This window comes from Hemiscyllium ocellatum, chromosome 4, assembly GCF_020745735.1.
Source record: "Hemiscyllium ocellatum isolate sHemOce1 chromosome 4, sHemOce1.pat.X.cur, whole genome shotgun sequence".
Taxonomy (NCBI): Eukaryota; Metazoa; Chordata; class Chondrichthyes; order Orectolobiformes; family Hemiscylliidae; genus Hemiscyllium; species Hemiscyllium ocellatum.
The window spans coordinates 100,036,582-100,055,645 of NC_083404.1; the positions used below are offsets into that span (position 1 = coordinate 100,036,582).

At 39.6% G+C, this 19,064-nt stretch overlaps 1 protein-coding gene across 1 annotated transcript in view; it reads left to right on the plus strand.

The window, feature by feature from the left end:
* tmem67 (transmembrane protein 67) overlaps positions 1-19,064 on the plus strand; it is a 171,691-nt gene that overhangs the window by 150,112 nt on the left and 2,515 nt on the right. The window contains exons 23-26 of the mRNA XM_060824041.1: positions 4,814-4,930; positions 5,020-5,124; positions 15,785-15,887; positions 16,762-16,904. Of these exons, the coding sequence (XP_060680024.1) occupies positions 4,814-4,930; positions 5,020-5,124; positions 15,785-15,887; positions 16,762-16,904 (468 nt within the window). The remainder of the gene's footprint in view (positions 1-4,813; positions 4,931-5,019; positions 5,125-15,784; positions 15,888-16,761; positions 16,905-19,064) is intronic.

A 19,064-nucleotide genomic window follows, 5' to 3' on the forward strand; every position in this document is an offset into this window, starting at 1 on the left:
TTCCTAGCTTCAGACCTGCTCCTGGAACAAGTATTCATACAGCTAGTCCAGTTTAGTTATGGGCAATGGTAACCTGTGGAAGATTCAGTGAGGTATTGTAATTGAATATCAAGGGTAGTTAAATTCTCACCTCTTGGACATTGTCATTGTGTGGCTCTTGTGTGGGGGATATGTTACTTGCTATTTGTCAGCACAAGCCTGAATATCATCCAGACCTTGTTGCATTTGGACAATACCACTTCAGTACCTGAGGAGCTGCAAAAGGTGCTGGACATTGTGCAATCATTAGCGAACATCCCCACTTCTGACTTTATAATGGAAGGAACATCATTGATGAAACAACTGAAGACGATTGGACCCTAGGACACAACCTTGAGGAACTCCTACAGAAATGACTGATCTGCAGCAGCCACAACTCCCTTCTTTTGTGCCAGATAAGATTCCAACCAGAAATGCCCCCTGATTCTCACTGACTCCAGTTTGGCAAAAACTGAGTAGCCCTGATGGAACCTAAGCTGAGCATCAGTGAGCAAGTTAGTGCTAAGCATGTGTTGTTTATTAGCATTGTTGATGATCTCTTACAACACTTTACTGATGTTTGAGAGTAGACTGATGGCCTGGTAATTGTCCTGGTTGGATTTAACTTGCTTTTTGTGTGCAAAATATACTGGGGCAACTTTCCACATTGTCAAGTGATTGTCAATATTGCAGTTGTATTGGAACTGCTTAGCGGGGCAAAACAAGTTCTGTAGCACAAGTCTTCAGTTTTATTGCTATAATATTGTTTCTTTTGCAGTATGTAATGCCTTCTGTTGTTTTTTGACACATTGTGTGGTGAAATGAATTGACTGAAGACTGGTATCTGTGATGCTAACCACCCCCAGAAGAGGCTAAGATAAATCATCTACTTGGCACTGCTGGCTGAAAATTGTTGAAAGTATCTCAATCTTCAAACTGATGTGATGGACTCCTCCATTTTTGAGGTGTACTTCTCCAGTGAATTGGTTAATTGTCACCACTGTTCATGTCTGGACATGGTAGGATCTATTGTTTGTAGAATTGATTGGTCCCTGTACCCTGATAAACACATGAACAATTCTGTGCTCCACTTTCACTTGGTTGATGCCTTATTTTAAGGTATACTTGATGCTGTTCCTGACAGCATCCTGGCATGCCTTCTGCACACTTCATTGAACCAGATTGATCCCCTGGCTTGATGTAACTATAGAGTAAAAGAAATACCAGACATGATATTGTCAAATTGATTTTGAGTTTGAGTCAAGATATCCCAAAGTATTAAACTCCCTGGTGAAGATGGTTGAACTGGCTCCACTTCTTTATTTGTGCATCCCCTTGGTTGGTTACAACAAGGTTAATTTGAAAAGGATCCTTTCCCTTGTGGATATTTTTTCCCCAGGCCCAAGTGAACTTATGTTTTAACAAGAGCTGATATAAACAGAGTTTCTTAAATTAACAAAAGTTACCAGTTGCAAAAAGAAATACTAACAAACCCAACGTGCATACACACAGATTGAAAATTAGAGGTGAGTCTAAAAAGATAAACATTAGTAAAACAAGTATACAGAGCAATCTGAATTATTCATGAAGAGCAGATAATTGAACTTCCCAGATGTTGCAGTCAAAGATGACTAGCAGCAATGATGTTACTAGTTGCACAGTTAGTTTGATGATCCTTGGTTTTACAGATTGCCTGAGATTCTGTAGTTGTAATTCCTTTCAAGTATGATTGAATTCCAGTATTTCTGATGAAAGAGAATCCTGCTTTCCTTTTCCTTTCATCTAGCTGCTAGCTAGCTGACTTCAATGCTCAGCATGACAGAACTGCTTTACTTGCAACACAAGGGCAACGAGAGGATAGTTCTTTGAATGTGATATTCACAGCAGCCAGATACACATGAGAGCAATTAATCCCATTTGTCCACTTCAGTAAAGTTGAAATTGATCTTTAAATCCCTTTCCTTGTGTTTTCTTTTCAGGAAAAACTCAAAATGTGTCTAGTTTGAGAAGGAACCCAATGAGCTGTCTTGCGGTTATCAATTCCTTGTTATCTCTGTATTCACAATCCAACCTGCTTTGACTTCATTGGTGTGAAATTCCATCGTTCCTCTCTCCATGCAAACACTTAATTTAATCTGCAGCCATCTTGGCTTGATTAAATAGGAAAGTCACCATTGTCCCAAATGACTATAGGGCTGCATATATGAGAGAATTGGTGGTGGTTTTAACCTGAGTGTTACCACACCTCAGGTGAGAGGACAAGTTGAGAAAGTGAGTGCTCTAGAGTAACCTCAACCAGTAAAGAAATTGAACCTGTGCTATTGGCATCACACTGTATCGCAAACCAGTCATCCAGCTAACTGAGCTCATTAGCCCTTTTTTAAAGAGCACATTTTGAAATTACAAGTTAGAAGGTGTCCACAGCACTTCTTGATTCTGACTGGTGGTTATGACAGCTGATGCTGATGATCCACATCCAGATAAATGGATATTCTTCAGCTTTTAGATCTGTTCAAAATTCATCCCAATTCACACGGTGGTAATGCAACACAGCACAACAGTGAGTATTCTAAATGTGAAGACAAGAATATTGTCGCCACAAGAACTGCGTGGTGATCATTCTCACCAATATTGTCTCGGACAGATGCACCTTCTACAGGCAAATTTGTGAAGATCATGTCAAGTATGTTTATCACTCTTGGCTCCCTCACTATCAGTCTCCAGTCTCACAGCTATATGCCTTTGGGGCTCATCTAGTTTGATCAGTCAGTGTGCTGCTAAGCCAATCTTGGTGGCAACCTTAAAGACTCCCACCAAGAGTACATTCTGTTCCACTGCCACCCTGAATGCTTCCTCTAAAGAGTGCTCAACATGGAGGGGTACAGACTTATCAGCTGAGGTGTTGATATGTGGTAGTCAGCAAGAGATTTCCTTGCCCACGTTTGACCTTATATCATGATCATGAAGCAAGTGATGCTATGAGGATGGTGGCAGTGTTATCTGACATGTATAAGATGTGATTCTATGCATATGATTATATCAGATTGTTGCTTAACTATTCAATGAGACATCTGTCCCAGCTTTGGAATGACCTAAATACTGGTAAGGATAGCTTTAGAGTGTCAACAGGGCTGAGTTTTCCATAGTCATTTCCAGTGCTTAGGTCAAATGGTCTGATCAGTTTCATTCCTCTTTTGAGACTTTTTGGGTAATTTCATAGAATCAAATAGATTGGCGGCCATAGCAGATGGCACTTAAGAATCAACTTCATTGCTGTGGCTTATTAAATATAAACCAGACCAAGTAAAGACAGATTTCTTGCCCTCCATGGAAATTATTGAACCAGATGAGTTTATACAACAGTTGACTTATGGTTATCATTAGACTTTTAATTCCAGATTTATACAAATCAGATTCCACCATCTGCCATGGCAGGATTTGAACCTGGAACCCCAGAGAATTGCCTATATGTCTGCATCATTATTCCTGTGACCACGCCACTACAACATCACATCTCCATTTGCAACCCAAAGTTCCATGTTTTGGTTTCATCCTGAGGTTCCTAGCATCACACAAGCCAGTCTTCAACCAATCAACTGACTCCACATAATATCAAGAAATGGTGAAATGCACCAGACGCAGCAATGGCTAAGGAGCCTGACAACATTTGATAGTCCATTGAAGTCTTGTGGCTAAGAATAAGTTACATACCTAGCTATGTTGTTCCACGACAATTACAAACTGGTATCTACCTGACATTGTGGATAAGTAGGAGAAAGTGAGGACTACAGATGCTGGAAAGTCAGAGTCGAAAAGTGTGGTGCTGGAAAAGCACAGCAGCATCCGAGGAGGAGAGTCGACATTTTGGGTATCAGCCCTTCATCAGGAATGAGGAGGGAGAAAGGAGTTGAGAGATAAATAGGGGTATGGGAGTGCGTTTAATAGGGAAGGTAGCTAGGATGGCAATAGTGGATGCAGGTGGAGGGTAATTGTGGTTGGTCAGTGGGGCGGGTAGAGTGGATAGGTGGGAAGGAAGACGGACAAATAGCACAGATCAAGAGGGCAGTGCTGAGTTCAAGGGTTGGATGAGGCGGGGGAAACAAAGATTTGGAAACTAGAGAAGTCGATGTTGGTGCCATGTGGTTGAAGGGTCCAAAGACGAAGATGATGTGTCTTCCACCAGTTGTTGCGTGGCTTGGATTTGATAGTGGAGGAGGCACAGGATTTGCATGTGCTTGATTGAGAGTGACAGGGAGTTGAAGTGGTCAGCCACAGGGTGGTGGAGTTGTTTGGTGCGTGTGTCTTAGGGATGTTCCCTGAAACACTCTACAAGTTGGCGTCCTATCTCCCCGATGGGGAGACTACATCGAGAGCAATAGACACAGTAGATGAGGTAGGGAATTTGGAGTACACAGTAGATTATTGTGGATAATTAACAAGTATGTCCTTTCCACACATAACAGAACAGAACAAACCTAATCTAGTCAATTACCATCACATCACAGTGCCCTTGATCATCAACATAACAAAGGAAGGTGCCACAAAAACAGAAACTGCTGCAAAAACTTGGCAGGTGTGACAGCATCTGTGGAGAGAAAAGTTAACATTTTAACAGTTCTTCAGAACCTATTAAGTTCAGAAAACCAAGTTGACTTTGTCTGATTAAGTTGAGATTTTCTTACAAATGTAAAGATTATAAGAGCTGTTGTGAGGATTATTTTTTCTAAACTATTCAAAATTTTTATGAACTTTATTAATTTTAAATATGGCTATTTTGATGACTGTTTCTTCCCAGGAAAACCTGTGCAGTCAAAGAGGCTTGATTCCGAACACTGACATTGAGACATTTGAGATATTCATCACAAACAAGTTTAGAGAGCAATATGACAAGATTCGAGAGCCATTACATTGGGTAGCAATTAATATAGTTCCTTCATATATTTCCAAAACACAGTTTAGAGAGTCATTCATATGTTCCTAACTTTTGGTCCAATTTTACAGAGAAGTGAATCTGACCGCCTCTTGAATCAAACCAGTGATTTATTTGAACGTAGATTGAAGGCTTATAATACCACTAATAAATTTCTTAGTTCATTCATCGATCATGTAAGTAATCTATTATATTGATCTACTCTGAAAGTCATAACAGTTTACTCCATTAGCCAGCTTCATACTTTTATGTTTATGTTTGTCATGACAATGATTACTTTATCTTGATAACTGATTTTATATGTCTAAACAGAATCCTGACTGCTACATGCTTACCATGCAGTTATTAATTTATGTAAATAATTATTTGGAAAATTATGTGCTTGGCTCATTAAAGCACTGCTTCTGAAGTAATGAATAAAAATTCACCATAATACAAGTCAAACACCTAAGCAGTGCCCCCATAGACCTGTATAAATTAGGAACTTCAAAGAAGAAAGCTTGAATTAGATTAGGTGGAATTTTCCCTCCTTGGTATGGCACGATAATAACGAGCAAGGTGACTGAATAGGGTGAGAAGGAGAAATCAGATTCTTAACATTGAGGAAAATTTCTCTGATTTTACCTTCAAGCCTTAAATGGTGATTTAGGTCCACCAACTACATTGTATTCATATATTAATTCATTGGATTAATACATTAACTTGCTGTATTAGAGATAGCACTTCCAATTTTCTTCTCTACCATTGAGGAACCTAACATGCAATGCCCAACAGATAAACAAATCAGGTACATACATAGAACATAAGTACTAGGCTACTTGTCTCAGCATCTGTTTCAGTTCACAGAATTTCTGTGTCATAGAGTCATAGAGATGCACGGAAACAGACCCTTTGGTCTAACTCGTACATGTCGATCAGATATCCCAACCCAATCTAGTCCCATTTGCCAGCATGTGGCCCATATCCCTCTAAACCCTTCCTATTCATGTATCCATCCAGATGCCTTTTGAATGTTGTAATTGTACCAGCCTCCACCACGCCCTCTGGCAGCTCATGGCATACATGCACCACCCTGTGCGTGAAAACCTTCAATCTTCATACATTTTCTTCTTTGGTGCAATGTTCCTGCAGGGTCCTTGACTCTTCTCATTAACCCTACTACATTCACACAATTTGGCATTAGCAAACCGTTGATGTCACCACATCATCATACCTGCTCTTAGAATGACTCAGTCACCACTTCACGACTTCGGCTACCTACTTTGGAGCTGGGTCTTAGCTTGCATACTGACTTTAGCACTTACTAAGACCATTCAACCTCTGTGGGTGGAATTCAGCTCTTTTGTCCATGTTTGGATCAAGGCTGTAATCAGCTCAGGAGCTGAGTGACCTCGTGAAACCTAAGTCACGCACCAGTAAGCAGGTTATTGCTAAGCAAGTGCATTTTGATATCACTTAACTGATGATTAAGAGTAGACTGATGGAGCAGTAATTGGCCTGGTTTGATATGTCCTTCTTTTTGTTGATCGGACATACCTGAGAAATTTTCCACATAGTCAGGTAGATGTTGATGTACTGATGTGCTTGGCTAGGTTTAGTGCAGCTTCTGGAACACAAGTCTTCAGTATTATTGCAGAATGTTGTCAACACTAATAGTCTTTGCAGTATTCAGTGCCTCCATTCATTTTGACTGTGGGAGGAAAGCAGAATATCCAGAGGAAACCCACCAGAGATAGGGTGAATGTGCAAACTCCACACTGACAGTCAAATGAATTCAATTGACTTCAGACTGGCAGGGATACTTAGAGGGAACCACCAAGGATACGCAGGTAAATTATGAAATCCTGGATTTATAGGGCTCACTTTATTTTTTTCTAACTATCTGAAAGACGGATTATACCATCATCTCTAAACTATGTCATCTGTTGAAGAAGAACTTGCACTCACAAAGATTGGGTGGCTGTCCTGTCTTAGTGGCTGTCATTTGTATCCTAGAAGCATATTTAATCCTCAACCCATAAATGCATTTAGGATGTTACTGAAAGCATTTCCACCAGAGCACCTCTCCATATCATTCCCCTTTGACAGTGACAATCATGCTGCTCAAGTTAGAATTCTGTAGTATCACTGGTTCGCACCCCTTCGGCTGCAGAGTTCTCATGACTTACCACCACGCTTTGAGAGTGACTTATCAGCAACTATTTGTGAACAGAGGCTGGCGTGGTGTCTCAGTGGTGAGCACTCCTGCCTCACAACTCCAGCCACCAGCTACGATTCCATTCTCAAGCAACTGTCTATGTAGAGTTTATACATTCTCCCCATGTCTGCATGGGTTTCTCCGGGTGCTCTGGCTTCCTCCGACAGTCCAAAAATATGCAGGTTAGTTGGATTGGCCATGAGAAATTGCCCATAATGTCCAGGGGTTGCAGGCTAGTTAGATTAGCCATGGGAAATGCAGAGTTGCACAGATCAGGATGGGTCTGGGTGGGATTCTTTTTGGAGAATCGGTGTGGATTCTATAGGCCAAATCGCTTGCTTCCACTCAGTAGCAATTTTATAATTGTATGAAAAGGGTTCTACTCTTTTGACATGCAGGGATTGTAGATGAGATTCCTGAGCATGTTGCCTGAGACGGATCATCTTATCTTTGAAGAGAAGCTGGATAAACTTGAATCTGTTTTTTTTTGGAACAGAGAAGATTGAGGAAGGGATCTGTTAAAGGAGTATAAGATTATGAGGGGCAGTGACAGGGTGAATCAAAACAGCTGTTCCCTTTAGTTGAAAGGTTAAAATAAGGTGAATGCCGGAGATTTAGAGGGTCATGCGGGCTCAGAATGTATTGCCTGGGAAGGTAGTGTAACTCAGCCTTTAAAATCTACTTGAATGAACACTTGAAGTGTCATAACTCTGTTGTAGATATTGTATATTTTTGGTGGTAGACTCGATGGACGGAAGACCTTCTGTATGATATAATTCTATGATTTTGACTCAGCAACAGTGTGGGTCTCCCTTTGGAATTTTTCCTTCTTGTCTATTCTGTGTATTTTGAAATATCTCCTGAAATATCTGCCACTAACTTTCTATTATCTATCCCTAATTTAGCAGTTTGATTTATTTAGCTCTGCTTTCATGCCTTCAAAATTGTGTTTAATTGTGTGTAATGGTGTGAATCCACTCTTCTCTCTCTCTAACTGAATATAAAATTCAGTCATTATAATCGCTGCTACCTAGTGTTCCTGCTGCTGGCCTAGAAAACTGCCAGGATAGGTTGTTGTCAGCGATTCTGAATGTTACAAATGCATTGAACTGTTATGCCACAAGCTTCTACCCAGAAACTACATGAGATTTCTTTCATATCCTCCTTCAGGGCATGATTGTATCATTGATGTTTTGTTAGTCATGGGGAGTAAATTAATTCCTTTGAAAAAGAGTACAGCAAGTGTGAGGTGCTCACAGGCTTCTCTGTCACAAAGAGCTGCTTCTGTATTTCACTCCATTCCCTAGTCCTCCAATCAAATTATCTCCAAGCTGTCATGCCTTGTCCAAACTAATCTTGTGCATGAGATCCATCACTTGCTCCTTCAATCCTATTTGTACACTGGCCACCAGCTTCATTTCATGACCTCCAAAATAAATGTTATTGTTAATAGCTTCCTTTCATCAGGTAATGACATCCTCAGTTTCTAATCTGTGGTCAACATCCCGAACAACCTCAACTGTCTCTGATCCCTCAATACTTGCAAACTCTTGCCCCATCTACAGCTGGACAATCCTCATCCAAGACCTGAACATGTTGCTATTCCTGACAGTAGTGTCCATAATTCCTTCAAATCCACGACTGAATCTTCCAACCATATTTTCTCTCCTGCTATAGCACTAAAATTATGCTTAACAAAGTCACAAAACATACCGTACATGATAGACCATGATGAATTGTCCATTCTCATCCTTCAGAAACAACACAGGAGAAGAGGAACAGAAATAAGCCATTAAGCCTCACAATCCTGCTTCTCCATTCAATGAGATAATGGTTGCATGGCAACCTCAAAGCCATCTTCCCAGATTGTCCCCATACCCCCTGATATTATTTATATCTAGAAATCTAATGATCTGTCTTGAATATACTCGATGATTGAGCTTCCACAATTTGCTAGCATAGAGAATTCCAAAGATTCACTCGCATTGAGTGAAGAAATTCTTTCTTATCTCAATCTTAAGTTACTTGACTTGGAGGTACCGGTGTTGGACTGGTGTGGACAAAGTTGAAAATCACACAGCATCAGGTTATAGTCCAACAGGTTCATTTGGAAGCACTAGCTTTCAGAGCGACGCTCCTTCATCAGGGGTTGAGGAGGTTACGATCATGCTCACAGAATTTATAGCCAAAGGAGTCCAATGTCATGGAGATGTGATACAGTAAATAATCTTAGATTAAAAGTTTCATTTTTTAAGGGATGTGCAGATTTCTGTTCTTTGATAAGTAATTCCCGAAATTCTTCTAAATTTCATTCCCCATTGTAATGCGCAAGCACACACACTCTACATACTCACACACCTAAACAGACGCTCCCGCACACACAAGTTCTCTATCACATACATCCCCCGCACTCACATCAACACATGCACCCTCTCACACATACCCGATCACACTCACACACACACACACACTTAACCAAGCTTACACTCACACATATATGCGCACACACTCTATCACGTGCACTCACACCCACATGAACACTCACATGCAAGCTCAGTCTGTCGCTCCTACATGTGCATACATATAAGCTTATGAGGTGAATTTGTTTTTGCTGAATTACATTTTATTTTGCTCAAAAACTGCATGAATCCATGTAAAACTGTCCAGAGGATTTGTCAGTCTGACATAGCATTGGGACACAGACAGACTTCACACCTATTGTTTAAAAGCTGAGCTAACTTGAGAATCAGGTTATCACCTGATGAAGGAGCATTGCTCCGAAAGCTAGTGTGCTTCTAATTAAACCTGTTGGACTATAACCTGGTGTTGTGTGATTTCTAATTTGAGAATATAATTTAAAAGAAGTTCTGGGATTTACATATCAAAGAACAGAAACCAGCATATCTAAGATTATTTACTGTATCACATCTCCATGACACTGGACTCCTTTGGCTATAAATTCTGTGAGCATGATCTTAACCTCCACAACCATCTGATGAAGGAGCGGTGCTCCGAAAGCTAGTGCTTCCAAATAAACCTGTTGGACTATAACCTGGTGTTGCGTGATTTTTAACTTAAATTACTTGCTCCTGATTCTGAGACTGTGTTCTCTGATTCCAGATATCCCCTGCCCCAACCACGCGAGAAAAGTCTGTCTCAATCTACTCTGTCTCACCTTGTAAGAATTTTGTAAGTTTCCACGAGATCACCTCTTATTCTTATGCACTAGTGAGTGCAGACCCTGTCTCCTTAATCTCACTTCATAGGACAGTTCTACTACCCAGGAATTATTCTAATGAACATCGATCACACTTCCTCTATGGCAACTTATCCTTCCTTGGATGAAGAGTCCACCTTCAATTTCATAAAATTGAACAAGACATCTTTACTTTTCTACTCAAATCCTCTTGCAGTGAAGGCCAATATGCCATCTGCCTTGTTAAATACTTGGGGTACCTGCATGTTAGTTTTCAGCGAATTACACACGAAGACATCCAGGTCCCTTTGGAAATAAACACTTTTGAATCTCTCATCATTGCATAAATATTTTGTGCCTAATTTCCCCATACCGAAGTGGAAAATTTCACACATTATTTTCCATTTATCCACATTCTTACACACTTACTCAGCCTATCCAAATCCTCTTGAAGCCTCTTGGTGCCATCTTCACAATACATTCCCAACTAATTTTCAGGAGGTAGTGACAGTCTTAATGTCACTGAATGAGTAATCCAGAAACCCAGCCTAATGCTCTGAGGCATAGAGTCAAATGTCACAATGGCAGATGGTGCACTTTGAGCTCAATAACTACATGAAATTAAAAGCTTAGTCAGTCTAATGGTCATTATTTAACTATAAATCAAGTGTTATAAAAACTGATTGGTTCACTGTAGAGGAGACAATGGCCTTGTGGTTATTGCTAGACTATTAATCCAGAAACTCCACCAATGTTCCCGAGATTCAGGTTCCACAGCAGGTGGTGGAATTTTATTTCAATTTTTAAAAATCTGGAATTAAGAATATATTGATTATCATGAAACCATTGTCAATTGTTGGAAACAAAAACCCATCTGGCTCACTGATACCTTTCAGGGGAAGGAAATCTGCTGTCCTTACCTGGCCTGGCTTACATATGACTCCACACCCACTACAATGTGGTTGACTCTCAACTGCCTTCTGAAATGGCCGAGCAAGCCGCTCAGTATCAATGAAAAAGCAGGACAAATCCAACCCAGCCAGTTACCACCCCATCAGTCTACTCTCAATCATCAGTAAACTGTTGGAAGTGTCACCAATTGTGCTATCAAGCAGCACCAGATCAGCAATAACCTGCTCACTGATGCCCAGTTAGGTTCTGCCAGGGTCATCAGTCTCCTGATCTCATTACAGCCTTGGTTCTAACATGAAAAAACAGAGCCATAGTGACAATGGCAGCCCTTGACATCAAGGCCACATTCAACTGTGTGTTGCATCAATAGCTTGCATATCAGGGGACAACCCCTCTGCTAGTTAGAGCCATACTTGGTAAATAGGAAGATGGTTGTGGTATTAGGAGTTCAGTTATCTCAGCTGCAGAACATCTCTGCAGGAATTCATCAGGGTGGTGTCCTAGGCCCAATCATGTTCAGCTGCTTCATCGCTGACCTTCCCTCCATCGTAAGGTCAGAAGTGGAGATGTTCACTGATGATTACACAGTTTGCATTTCCTCAGATGCTAAAGTGGTCCACCTTCAAATACAACAAGATTTGGATAAATGGGCTGATAAGTGACAAGTAAGAGACAGTCTAACCACCACCCCTTGATATTCAATGGTGTTCCCAACACTAAATCTCACACTATCAACATCCTCGGGGTTACCATTTTCAACTGAATGGGCCAAAAAACCAGAGGCTACAAGATCAGGTCAGATACTTGGAATACTCCATTGAGTAACTCATCTCCTGCCTCTCCAAACCCTATCCCTGATCTACAAGGCACAAGTCAGTAGTGTGATGGGATCCTTTCCACTTGCCTGCTATAACAATACTCAAGAAGCTTAACACCATCCAGGACAAAGCAGCCCATTTGATTGGCAACACATTCACTCCCTCCACCACTGATGCTTAGTAGCTGCAGTGTATACTGTCTAAAAGATGCACTGCAGAAATTCACCAAAGATCATTAGCACATTACAAACCCACAGCCACTTCTATCTAGAAGGCATGGGCAACAAATATATGGGAACACCACCACCTGCAACTTGCCCTCCAAGCCACTCACCATCCTCACTTGAAAATATATTATTGTTCCTTCACTATCTCAGAGTCAAAATACTGGAATTCCCTCTCTAATGACATGGTGGATCTTCCTACAGCATGAAAACTGAGTGGTTCAAGAAGGCAGCTCACCTTCTCAAGGGCAACCAGGGACAGCAATAAATGCTGGCCCAGTCAGTGACTTCCATGTCCTTCAAATCAAGTTTAAACAAATGACCCTTAGCTAAGGAAGTCTGCCATCCCAACCCAGTCTGGCCTACATGTGATTCCAAATCCATAGCAATGCGGTTATCTCTTAACTGCCCTCTGAAATAGCTGAACAAACCATTCAGTTGTTCGAAATTACTATAAAGCTTAAACAAAGGAATGAATTTCATCAAACCACCTGGTATCGATCTGGGCAGCAGAAATGCCGATGACCAACACAGCCCTCTCCAACATCCTACCTGTCAACATCTAGGCAAGCGCCAAGGAGAGCTGTCCCACAGACGTGTTAAACAACAGCCTGACAGTAATACTCATGTAATCATACCTTACACACTACATTCCACATACCACCATCATCATGCCCGGGTATGTTCTGTTCCATAGGCATGACATACCCACTAAATGTTGTAGCATAGTGCGACACAGTCAGGACGGAGTTGCCCTAGTTGTCCTCAACATTGCCTCCATGCCTCATGAAATCTCAGGCATTCAGTCAAACATAGGCAAGGGAAGTTCCTGCTGATTACCACATATTACCTATTCTTCAATTGTTGAAATCAGTATTCCTCCATATTCAACACCATTTGGAGGAAGCACTGATGGTGGAGTGCACAGAATGAACACTGCTTTGGGGACTTCAATGTCTATTATCAACAGTTATTCTGTGGCACCACTCTTGATCAAGTTGGCTGAGCCTAAAGGGTAGAATGGGTCTGCTGCATGTGGTGGGGTAACACCAAGGGGGAAAAATCTACTTGACATTGTCTGCACCAATCTATTTGTAGTATTTATTGCACCCCAACAAAGTCCGTCTTCACAATATCAAGATCATTTGTTGTGATTTGTGAAATTACTGCCATGATGAATAGGACAGACTTTGAATACATGAGGTAACTGGGCAATCATGAGACCTGTGGGCCATCAGCAGTGGTAGAATTGTATTCAACCACACTGTAACCTTATGGCCCAACAATTCCACCACTCTACTGCTACTGCCAAACCAGGGGATTAACCCTTGTTTAATAGAGAGTGAAGGAAGACATGTCAGGAGCAGCTCCAGGCATATTTAAAAATGAGGTGCTAGCCTAGTGTAGCTATAATGCAAGTAAAAAATGAGGTCTGCAGATGCTGGAGATCACAGCTGAAAATGTGTTGCTGGTTAAAGCACAGCAGGTTAGGCAGCATCTCAGGAATAGGGAATTCAACGTTTCGAGCATAAGCCCTTCATCAGGAAAATGATGAAGTTTTTCCTGATGAAGGGCTTATGCTCGAAACGTCGAATTCCCTATTCCTGAGATGCTGCCTAACCTGCTGTGCTTTAACCAGCAATGCATTTTCAGCTAGCTATAATGCAAGACTATTTGCACTCCTAGCATTCAATAACCAGAGCTAACTGATTCCATAGTCAATGGATCAGATTTGAGTTCTGCAGCCTTGCCAAATCCAGTTATGAATGATGGTGGCAATCGAAACAATTTCCCGAAGGAGAATTTTCCACAATTAGCTCTATCCTCCATGATGGAGAATCTCAGTACATCAGTGCAAAAAACAAGACTAAACTTTTGCAAGCATCTTTAGTGAAGTGAACAATTCACCTTGGCTTTCTCCTGAAGTCCTTATAAATCACAGTTGCCAGCATTTATCCAATTCAACGCTATCTGATTTCAAGAAATGTCTGAATAATACAAATGCTCTTGACTCTGACAACATTCCAGCAGGGGTATTGAAAATGTATGCTCCAGGGCTAACTGTTCCATAGCCAAGTTGTTCCAGTCCACTTTGGATTTGAAATGTTAACACAGAGATTTTCTCTCGAGATGCTGAGACCTGCTGGATTTATCCAACGTTTGTGTTTTTATTTCTGATCTCCAACATCCACAGCACTTTGCTTTATCAATCTGGAATTTCCTCCTCTGAACTGCTTTCAGTGCATTTACATCCTGTCTGAATAAGGAGATCAAAACAGCACATAGTATTCAAGATGCAGTCTCTCCAGTGCGCTGTATACCTGAAACATAACATCTTTACTCTTATCTTGAATAGCTCTCATAATAAAAGATAGTTTCCTGTTAGCTTTCTTGGTTACATGCTGTAGCAGCATACTAATTCATTGTGGTTCATGCAGGCGTTTCCAAACAACTATGTTTGGACCCCTCCTGCTATTCACAGACTGTTAGAAGTGACATCATCCCAAAACACAACTTGGATGTAGATAATAGTCTAAGTTGGGCATTGGGAAGCCAGATCTAAGCTTTTTGGCTTTGACAACAGCAGGACATCACTTGCTCTCAAGTGTCAGGTTAGCATTTCCAATTGCATTTTAGCAGAGTGAGCAGATGTGAGTTTGATGAGTGGGTATTTCTAAAATCTGGTCCAGTCTGCAGCAGCAATTAATGTTGTTTACTATGTAAATAAAGTAAAGTAAATTAATAAAGTAATTAAGTAAAGTTAATAAGTAATGTTATTTAGTTGGTACCTAACATAAGATACCTAACATTCGGTCTGCTCTTTAACAATGTCTATCTCATTGGTATAACATGTTGCTAACATTCAAGAACCTACATATATAAATATTAACTACAAGCCAAATGGACGTGCCCACAGAACTGTCAAAGCTCTGTAGACAAAACTTTTGCTGATGCCATCAATGTACTATTTAACTTCTCTGAATTAAATAAACATTTCTCCTTCGGGTGCAATCCGGAATCATCTGCTGAAACTTGGAACCTTTTTCTGGATACGAGCATCTTGTGACTGCTACAGCTAAACCAAACTAGAAAATACCTGAACGGGGAGAACTGGCCACTCCCTTGTCATTGCTAAACTAGACAATTTGTCACCCTTGCCTTTACAGCCTCACTTGAAAAAAAGGATAAAATAAGCTTTTTAAAGTGACAGCAGCATCAAAACAGTGGTAGTATCCCTACGTCAAAGCTGGAAGTCTGAGTGTAAATCCCACCTCAGTTCCATGTGCACAGAGCCCAATCAAATTAAGAGGGACTCCAACCTGAAATTTGACCTGCACAACCACTTTGTTGGAATAGTTTTGCTTGTGTTTTTATTATAGATTTCTGGAGTTTAAAACTCTTCAGAAAAACATAACTTGTGAGTGATTCTTTCTGTTCAGATAAGGTACACCATAAAGCACTGAATTTATATTTTCTGCATGTTTACAGGCGATTCGTGACATGGATTACATTGTACAGGATAAACTATTATTGGAAAGAATAATTGGAATGGAGCTACATGAGCCTATAGACAAAACCATTTTCTACAACGGTATAACTCTGAGTTTCCTTCTTTCTATAGTTACATATTTCCATAAATCTAATAATAGCAAGTTGTAATGTCTTAAAAGAATATAATCAATTCATATTTCACCATTGAAAAAAGATAATTTGAGAACTACTAGTATAAGAAAAAAAATTTTGAAATAAATACTTGTTTTCATTTAATTTGATTAAATATGTCTTTATATTAATATTTGTGAATGTTTTGGTTGTGTAAGGCATATGAGTGATGGAAATGGTTTCATTTTCAAATATGTTGTCATGTAATGAACTTATTTATGTCACAAATGGACAAATAGAATTAGTTGAAATAACAAAGTAATTATTTCTCAGCGATAAAAGCACAGCTAGTCTTGGGAATCTGGCTATTTCCCTCTTGATTATTTTAATTATTTTATTATAACTGATACTTTATTAGTTACTTCTAAAGAAACAAAATATTTTTTCTTAAATATTGAGATCTGACCATTTCTGAAATAAGTGGTTTTCTAGAGGCTAGTTTTGATGAAGTGGTGTACAATGTGAAATTAGGATTCCCAGGTTAGCTCTGTATTTTCTCGTCGCTAGGTAGCTCAATAAACAAGTTTCTACTGAATAAATAGGCTTAGCAATGAACACTGTTTCAGTAGTCCGCCTGGACAGAAATTACTCATCTATCACTTTAAAGTGAGGTAAATTATTTTGCTTCCAATAATCAGTAATCAAATTAAAGTGGTGATTGTTGATCTAAATTACATAAGGAAGTATCAAAAACAAAGCATTTATAATTTGAAACAAGTCAGATCTTCAAATTGTCATAGAACTGTAAAGATATTTTCTTACTTTGCGTCAATACTGAAAAAATTCTCTTTGCTTTGTCTCAGATGAAAAACTTTCATTTGCTGAAGTTCTGTACTATGGCAATGAAAGCACACTCATTATTTTTGATGTGCTGTTTTTCTGTATGGTGGACCTTGCTACTCAAAGTTTCATTTTTGCTGCTTTTCTAACTTATATACAACAAAAGGTATGTCTAACTACAAATCTGTATTCACATGTATATTTAAGTAATTTAAATAGGAAAATAAAAGACTGCCAATTCCCTTTAGAAGTTTTAGCTTGAATCCAATTATCCTCTTGTGTCATATGATATCAGTTGTGACTCACTTGATGTCACACTCACCTCTGAATACAGTTTGTTGCTTTAAAGACTCACTCCAGCATCCTGTGTGCAAAACTCTAGCTTGAGATTTTGGGGAGGTTAGAGGACTGGCCTTTTGGATGAGATTTTAAATCAAGGAGTCATCTGCTCTTTCAGATGTTCATAAAAAATCCCATGGCATTGTTTCATAAATGACCAAAGCACCACCACTATTCTCGTTAAATTCTTCAATAAACATCAATGAAAACAAATTTTCTGGCTATTATAATATCGCTATTTCTGAAATCTTGATTTGTGCAAATTAGCAGCCAGGTTACATACATTAATGACTGTACTTCAAAACATCTGGGGATGTCCAAATCCAGGTCATTAATATTTATCAAAAAAAGCAGTGGAAAAACAACATGCAATTCAAAATAACTATTTATCACTACACTTTTCTTTATGTCCCTCAGATAATTTCATATGCATATTTCCACTGTCTCTTTAATCCCATTACTCTAATTTTTGCTATAAAGTCTATTATGTGGAGTTTTCTCAAATGCACTTCAAAGTTCAGAAACATCAACTGAACTATCCTCATCAATCTTTTTCATTACTTCACCAAAGAATCAAGTTGATCAAATATGATTTGCCTTTAGCAAATTTGTGCTAACTTTTATTTATCAATTTTCTAAAGGTCAATTAGTTTTGTCTCGTTGCTGAATATACACCCATGTTCTTTTGATTAGTTATAAGTTGAACTCCATGAGTATTTTGTATTGGTTTGCTCTGTAGTGACATCACAGAAACATCTGTAAATGAGGAAATGGAAAAGAAGGGAGGTGTAACTATCACCAAGAAAGTAGGACTGAGCAAATCATTGGAGCTTTGTAAAGTTAAGTCTTTGGATCCTGATAAACTTCATCCCGGGGTTAAAAAATAGCGGTTAGTGAGAAACTAGTAAATATAATTCCATTATTCAAAACGAAAAGGAAACAGAAAGTTGGAAGCTACAAGTCAATTGGCTGAACACTATAGGGAAGATATTTGGAGCTGTTGTACTTTAGAACAGGGCACTTAGAAAAGTTCAAGGTAATTATGCTGTTACAGCATGATTTTACGAAAGGGAAATTGGAATCATATATGACCAATTTGTTGGAGTTCCTTCAAGAGGTATTATGTGCTATGAATAAAGAGAATTGTGGTCCATGTAAATAATACTTTCTTCCATGTAATTGCTGGTGTATTTTTCAAAATTCAACCAGCAGAAGGCTCAGTGTTTCTTTCTTAACAATTGAATGTTTTTGTTGACATGCAGCCAGTTAGTTTAAAAGATGACTGGCAGTCCATTAAATCATCTCATTATCTTGTGTAAACCAACAATGTTGCTAGTATCAACAGCCAGTTTGAAGGGCTTCCCATTTTTAGGCATGGCTAAAATTGTTGTTGTTGTCAGCTCAACCTTTTCAAGGGTACTTTGAAATTCATACACCCATTCAAATGTTGTGCCTTTTGTGAACAAGTCTGTTAAAGATGTAATGACACTGCTGAGGTTCAGAACAAACTTGCAATAAAATCCACTTATGCCAACATAACTTAAAATTTACCTTCTCATCCTAAAAGCCTGTGAGTTTTTTTTTACAGTGTGGAAATAGGCCCTTCGGCCCAACAAGTCCTCCGAAGAGTAACCTACCCACACCCATTTCCCTCTGACTAACGCACCTAACCCATGGGCAATTTAGCATGGCCAATTTACCTGACCTGCACATCTTTGGATTGTGGGAGGAAACCAGAGCACCCGGAGGAAACCCACGCAGACACAGGGAGAATGTGCAAACTCCACACAGACAGTCACCCAAGGCTGGAATCCAACCTAGGACTCTGGTGCTGTGATTCAGCAGTGCTAACCACTGAGCCACCATGCCGCCTAGCTCTTTTTCTAATAGCTACTTGGCCTTGTCCCACAGAATAGCCCAAATAAACCATCTTTGACTTGGCAAATTCACTCTTAGTGAAATTAATGTCCAAATTGGCATTTTGTAG